This window comes from Numenius arquata, chromosome 20 (genome assembly GCF_964106895.1).
Source record: "Numenius arquata chromosome 20, bNumArq3.hap1.1, whole genome shotgun sequence".
Classification (NCBI taxonomy): Eukaryota; Metazoa; Chordata; class Aves; order Charadriiformes; family Scolopacidae; genus Numenius; species Numenius arquata.
The window spans coordinates 6,267,624-6,275,452 of NC_133595.1; the positions used below are offsets into that span (position 1 = coordinate 6,267,624).

Below are 7,829 nucleotides of genomic sequence, written 5' to 3' on the forward strand. Positions count from 1 at the left end.
AAAATCCAGCCTTTTCCAAATTCCATCCCCACACCCTATCTCCTCCTTCCCTTCCTTACCTCAGTAAGAACTGCTTTAAGATTTCTTTAGTATAGAGCTGTTCTGCTATTTTGGTAATTCCTACCTATTGCAGAGAATTGGTCACATTTATTGATGCTCTAAGCTGCATGGCTCATGGGTTAACAATACATTTTTGCTTACAATTCAAGATACGAAGGAGAAGCAGAGAGAGAGAACAAATCTGAAAGGGAAAATAAAAACAGTTTCAAAAAAATTCTTAGATACATGAGGTAATATTTATTTGGGCTCTTCACAATACTTAAAATAAGACTATGCAGTTTGATGCAGAGCTTTTCACCCTGCTCTCACCTCTGACAGTTTGTTGTAGCATTAACAGTGAGTGCATTCCTCCCCTGTTGACTAGGGATCACTGTCAATTATGAAAGGCACAGGATGTTTGCCTCTGATGAAACAAAGCATTGGGATAAAATTAAGTGGGGGGGAGGGGGAACGAAGCAAACTCAGTTAAAAAAAGTAATTTCAGACTTCTGAACTACCCTAGGAGCTTTAGTGTTTATCCACAGTCCTGTAATCCCATGAACAAACATTGGTATTTCAGTCATCAATCATCTGAAGGGGAACAGTGATGAACTTACACCTAAAAGAAAAAAGCTTCTAGAATCTCAGAAGAATTAGAAGGGTTTGGGTTTTGGTGGCTTTTTTTTTTTTAAGAGTTTATGCAAATCTTCGAGTAAGCAAGCAGAATTAATTTTAAGGGTTTACTTCAGCTACTGACACCAGATTAATTCAGTTGACTCTGAAGAAGCTGGTTTGTTATTCAGTCTCATTTGTCTTTTTATCTTCACAAGGGCTAGGGTTACTTCATTTCCCAAAGCCCAAGAAATCCAGAGAAGATTTTCTGAATACACAATCAACTCTCCATTGGTCTGTGCAGTTTTATTATTTTTTTTCCAACAGTGGCACCTTGTGATCAAAATTAAGTATTACAGCTTTCAAATAGAACATCTCCCAAAATGGAAATATCTAAATGAACAAATCCAAAACAATACTGGATATGGGTATCCCCCTAAAGACTGATTCAAATGCTTTTTTCTTATTAATCATTCCTAAAGGCCAAACTGTACTTCTTGTAGCCCAAATAAAACCTTCAATTACATTGTGACAATTTAGACAACAGATTTAACACACACAGTGTTATCTTCCCACTCATCTAATCGCTACTGACTAGATATGCGATGTTCATTCTATTTTAAAAAAGAAACCAGCAATCTTCTGTAGCATCAATGTTCACATGAATCAAATCCTTACCAAGTCCACATGAAATCTCTACTTGAATCATTTCAACACCTGTACAGACTCTTCCCTAATGAAAATAAAACATGATATGCATAAACTGTGAAATTTTAAAAACTGTTCAATGAAGTAAAAAGCCTTATTTAAGATTTTCAAATTCCAAATAACAGATGGAGAACTGCTATAAAAATCAAAGCACTAGAAATGCCAGTGTCTCATCAATAATGCTTTGACTTGTGAGCCACTACCAGATAGTAGCGAGGACAAGAGGATCTGTGAGTAGAAATTCTTTTAGTTTTCTGACTAATCGAAACTACTCCATTTCCCAAACATAACCCATGAGCCAACCAATGTCTTACCTAAAACTTGGTAAAACAAATATTTATCCCAGTGTCAGAGTCAGATGCCCAAAGAGTCCCAATCATTCTGCAACTACCACTAATTTGGTCTTGGATTGCTTTTATTATCCTCATTCTTGCGCTATGCTTCTCAGTACATACTTGACTGTGTAGGCAAAGGCTGCAAAACCAACTATAACAAACAAGTTCGCCAAAGCTCCGCCTAAAAGTCCATGGTTACGATTGGCCTGTTGGAGACCAGGATGGTTGGCAGGTGCCAGTGGTACGTGCCCATTCAGAAGGGGGATCCCGTTCTGACCGTAGTGTGCTTCCCCGTCAGGGACAACATCTGGTAAAGGGAGGGATGGGGGTCTGTTATTGAGCTCTTCTTGTGCTTTCTGTTTTTGTTTAATCTCCTGGAGAAAGAAAAAAGAAAACTGAATAGCTGGAAGTGAAGCATTGAAGCCATCGGGTATTTTGAAGAGATTTAAGAACCCAAGTTCTTACATAACTTTAGGAAAAGGATTTGGTACACTTCTTTACATTGCAGATCTTTTAAACTAAATTAACTGCATTACATTACATTTGTACAGACTCCCGAACTTCTTCCAAAGTGACCTAACTTCAGTAGTTGACACTAACAATCATTTGGCTAAGTTTATTTTTAGTTCAAACGTACATTTTCTGAGAAGTATTTTTTCAGAAATAAGAAATTCTTGCATCAAAAGTCTTGCATATGCAGCTTGTTTGGAACACAAGACATTCAGCTGTTCCCAATACACGGTGATATAAACTGTATCAACACACCTACAGGGTTAGCGTCGTGCAAGGAAGAGACATACCTATTTTTTATTTTTTGGGGTATCTCCCATTCTCAGAAGTTAAGCAGGAAGAATATAACAAACTCTGATCTTAAGGGAGAAATAAGAAATCCAGGAGTCCATCAGGGATATTGATGGACCAAGTCAAGGTATACAAAGACTAGTCCTACCCAAACTCAGGACAAAACTGCATACAATTCTAAAATATTGAGAACACAACCATGTCTGCAGCACATGCAGCTCAGTTAAGGCTGTGACAACAATCCTAAATACACATATTTGATTCCTTATACAATGGATCTTTGTGCAGCAGAAAAACAATTCCATTTTGAGATTCAAGGTTTTAATTTTCACGCATAGCAAAAGTGCCTATTAAAAGGCTTCCAAGACTGACAAAAGTAACTGTCTGTGAAAACACCTAAAAAATTATTTTACAGATCTACACAGAGAAGCTAAAAAACTACAGGAAACCAAATTATTGCACGGATGAATTCCCTTACCTCCACCACTTCAGGGAAGAGCTCACAGAAGACTTTATCTTTTAAATTAAACGCTAAGCTTTGTGCAGCGAGCTGTCTTTTCTGTGGAGGAAACCAAAATTATCAGCAGTTGCATATAAGTGAAGTTAATATACTTTAACTCAACTTCTGGCTATCTCCCCACAAGAATGGTGCAAACCACTAGCCATGCAGTTTCTAACATTTAAAACTTCACACAACAGACATTTCTAGACATAAATTATGTTCTTAATTCTTCATTTTCTGGGATTAGTGTTCTGTACTACTGTGCCTGCTTGGTAGACACTTCAAGAGGAAGGAAGGAGGGAAGGAGAAAGAAAGTCCCAACCACACTGTTTACTAAAAGGGATGTTAAGTTCTCTAAGAAATCCTCTCCCCATGCCCACACTACCTAAAATCAACTCAATTCATCTGCCCAACATCTGTAGTAGGCAACAAGGTATTCACTTATGAGATATCTAAATGTTGCTGCTGTTGTTTAAACTTTGAGGTCACGTTCAACACTCCCTCAGCTGACAAAAGGTACAATTGCAGAGTCTGGAGCTTACTGTGAACTCTGACGTCTCGATGCTGCCCAGGGTGGGGCCCTTTTCCACCATAAAACTAAGAAGGCCCGTCAAGATCGTCGAGACTGACCAAGCTGGATTCCATGTATCCGGGTGGAAATCAGTAATTGAAAGACATAACCTTCAAAAGGATAAAACAGGCAGTGTGTGTTATTTTTACCATTAAAATTATTACAGATTATATATATTGCTAAAATGGTGTTAATTGCTTAAGTGTTAGAAGAAAATCCTTACCTTGTATTACACTTAAACCTTCCATTAGGTGTAATCATATAAATACTAGGAGGTTTGAAAGGAAATTCTCTGGGGAATATTAGTTTCCCATGATAATAGCCACCTGCATTACATAAAGAGATGAATTACTTATTTTACATGAAGATGAAGTCCTAAGCTGCTACTCAAAATGGGCCAAATAAAACCCTTTACTTGTCTCCTTCTCCCCCTCACACTAAAGAGATCAAGCTCATCGTCTTCTGCCTCTAAAACACAGGAATAATGATGCACACCTGCATATTTACTTCAGAGGCAATTCTCTCACATGCTTATTACAAACAGTACTTGCTGCCGTCAAGTCTGTAATACACTTAAGGAAAACCAGCCAAAGGGTATTTAATAGAACACAAATGGATTAGTTTTCCAGAAACACAGCTACCTGCAAATATAATTCTATGAAGAATCCAACTTCAAAAAGCATTTTGTGAGAGGCTCCAGAAGACACTGGGAAATATGTGACTACAACAAATTAATAAGGCTTTTACATTCCTCACTTTCTCCTGAGAAATTCATAAGGAGAGTATACGCCTCAGGTCACTGAGAACATTTATGTGATAACAAAATGGGGTTTTTTTGAAATTATCTTGGACTGTCACATACTAAAGTGAGTTATCTGCTCCAAGACCTTTAGCAATTACTCAATAGGAAGTTATCGGTCTTCAGCTTAACCTAAACGTGGTTTTGTTAGAATCCTTGATAACAGGAAAATTACTAATGGACAGCGGTAGCCCACAAGTCACTGACTGCTTTGAAACTGCACTAACAGTTTTTAGAGCTATTTACAGTAGTTATATTTTTGCCCATTTAAGCAGTAATTACGCAAGCATCCCAATCACAACATAAAGTACACGCACGCTTTTGCTACATGCTAACTTTTACCTTCATAGGGAGTCATTTCAGGTCCCCGTACAACATAGTGCCTAAGACAAAGAGGGAAATTTAAACAGTATGAAAGCCATCACACAATCCACCATCAATTTCTCTAGAAAAATAAGAATCTTTATCACTTCAGCAAAAGTTTCATACTCCACCTCCCAAAACCAATATTCTCATACAATCTGTAGGAGTGAGGGAGTCAGACTTGATGACCTGGAAAATCTTGTTCTCTCCACAAGTGCGTGAACAGTTCATTCTAATTCTTACCATTCAAGGATATTAGATGGGAGGGGCTCTGCACAGATATAAGGCACTGGATCTTTCTTAATTCGAAGGTAGTCTTGTTTAAGTCTCTGTGTTGCTGTCGTTGGTGCTCTCTTATTACTGTTGTTGCTCATCTAGTTTTCAGAAAATATATACAAACACAATTTCAATACAATCTTAACAGATCCAGAGCTACTATGCTTCACTGAACGCAGCTCCAGAGTTTTGCAAAAATCTACCTTACAAAGTCTTTTTTTTTTAAATACAAATTATATTACCATAACTTTTGAGTTGCAAGAACCATGCAAAATTTTAACCCACTAACACACTCCCGAGAGACTCTGCATATTGCCAAAATGGGAAAATACTCCTTCCAGAACACCGCTGTTTAACTACCACAGTGAAGTGCTACCATCAAAACATGCTGCACTGTAGAACCCACTTGAACTCTTAATAACCAGCCCTGTGTTTAGGCTGAATGCACATCATTATGACACTGTTTCAAAGGGCTTAGGTTTTTTTGACTAATTCATTTCCCTATTCAATTTTAATATCTATTATGTAAATTTGCCCATGATTTAAACTCTTTCGCTGTTTCTACACATAGAGTTATTTGAAATAAATAACAAATAAAAAAACCCACAATATCCTTATTACTGAATTTGAGGTGAAGGATTTTAAATTAAATCTGCTGCCTGCTTAAGAGTCAGTTAAATTTACAGAAGGGAGCTTCTGAGCCAGATTATTCTCTTCCAGATAAACAAAGGCCTCATCCAAAATGAGACAAGTCAGTGTGAAGAAAGGAAACTCCACGCTGCTTACAAGACAAAGAAAGCATTAGCCCTTACAATGCACCTACAAAACACATACCAATTAACAACTGCTATTTAACTCACTTTTCCCCCAGAAATATAGCAAGTTACTTAGAAATTTAACCAAGAACAGAAAGATTTTACAAAAAGCTTGTATAAAGAGATGAGACAATGCTTACAGTATGATAACAGCATTTGACACAAGTAGTATGTTAAATACCTATGACCTTTTCTATTCTTTTAATTCAAAAGGATAGCAAAGTACCATTCGTTAAGAAATAATATTCAAAACCACAAGCACCAAACCCATGCGGGTCAAATATTCAAACCCTTCTCAAAATAAACACGTTTGACGCGGCTTCTGTCAGAACTACTGTATATCGTTGTTTAAAACATACGGGTTTTTTTTTTTTGAAGGAAGTCGCATGTGTTTTTAAGTCACACCTCTTGAAATCATAAAATAAGAATTTTCTCTAAAAAAGTCAGTTTTAACTTTGAAACATAGCTTGAAACATATCTTTTTAATTTAACACAATTATTTCGTTTTTAGTCTTGCTATAGGACACCTCATTCTGGACTGTAAAAATACATTGAAATATTTTACAGCACTATGTATAGCTGTTGGGTTTTTACCCCAAAGCCTTATCTGAAAGAACATTTGCATCTTAAACGCAGAGGCTAAACGGCAACACTTACAGAAGCCACGACCGCAAACCCATTTTCCCACCGCGACAACACAACTTACCAGAACCAAGCAAAAAAAAAGCAACTCGCCGGTGTTTAGGCAGCCAAACACCAGCAGCACGAAGCGCCCAAGCCCTGCTCCCAGCTCCCAGCTCGGCCGGCTCCCTGTTCCCTCAGCTCCCTCACGGGCTCGTCCCGCCGGCCCAGGCCCCACTCACCTCTCCCTGCTGGTGCAGGCCCTTCCACGGCCGGGACGCCCCACCTGCCTGCAGCCGGTGGCCAAGCGAGGGAGGGAGGGAAGGAGGGGAGGGAAGGAGAAAGGGAAGGGAAGGGAGCGCCACAGGAGAAAGCGGGCAGGGCAGGGCGGCGACCCCCAGCCTCCCTGCTGCGGCGCCCAACGCGGCTCCCAGCCAAGATGGCGGCCCGGCGAGGCGGGGCCAAGGTACCGCTGGACTCTGCTTCCGGGCAGGAACAGCCCCGTTTCCGGAGCGACTCTGCGTCACACGCAGCTCAGCTGACTTCCGCTTCCGGCCGTTACCATGGCGGCCCGGGACCTGCTGAGGGGCCGGGCGCGGCCCAAGTCCTCCGCGTTGAACGTGTGGGGTTTTTTTTGCTATAAGCCTCCTCTTTTCTTCAGATTCCCAGTGTTCGTAAAATGGATAAATCCAACCTCGTTTTCAGTCATTCAGCCATTCATAAAGGCAATATTTTTTGTTCCAGGATTCCGCCGGTAGGCCCATAAAAATACAACAAATCATTTTGTGTATGATATTAGTGCATTGTTTCTTCAGTATTGTTTAAGAAGAGTAAAGCAAGTTACTCCCTTTCAGTCAGGAGGCCAAACGTGACAGGAAGGTATAGTGCCTATTCACTCTTAATTTAATATCGCATATCCAGATCGTTTGAAGGGAAAAAACCTGCAAAATCTTGCTCCTTTGAAGGGAGCACAGAGTTCTGCTCTGTCTCGGATCAGCGTTGAGCACAGTGGCAGGCAGGCCTCTCTAAGGGATTATGGGAGATGCATATACTTGAAAGATTAAACATTTTAATAACATGGGTGTTGTGGGGTGTTTTGTAAAACACAAAATTCCACGTGGCCTTAACATCACTCTTGGCACAATAAGCGTGTTGCATAAGTTACACTAAAATCTTATTTACATGCCAGTTTGTGCAAGACAGGGTTTAGCAGATGTCAGTCACGATGGTCCTTCTCTGAGCATTGCACCCCAGCTGTTATTGTCAGGGCTGGACTAATCAGTTCTCTTTGGTGAGGCGAGTCCAGCTTGAGACTGAGTTATACTTGTATTTCCTATTGTATTTGTTCACACGCAAAAACCACCAAAAAAAAAAAAAGAAATTCCTC

General features: G+C 39.6%; 1 protein-coding gene across 1 annotated transcript; it reads right to left on the minus strand.

The window, feature by feature from the left end:
- Positions 1–279: 279 nt before the first annotated feature.
- Positions 280–6,893, minus strand: UBE2J2 (ubiquitin conjugating enzyme E2 J2). The gene is made up of 7 exons (XM_074161546.1): positions 6,685–6,893; positions 4,974–5,104; positions 4,710–4,750; positions 3,792–3,894; positions 3,540–3,678; positions 2,974–3,054; positions 280–2,068 (listed from the first exon to the last, which is right to left on the minus strand). Exons 2-7 carry the CDS (start codon positions 5,102–5,104, stop codon positions 1,784–1,786), a joined length of 780 nt encoding a protein of 259 aa, XP_074017647.1. The 5' UTR covers positions 6,685–6,893; the 3' UTR covers positions 280–1,783.
- Between the last annotated feature and the right edge of the window lie 936 nt (positions 6,894–7,829).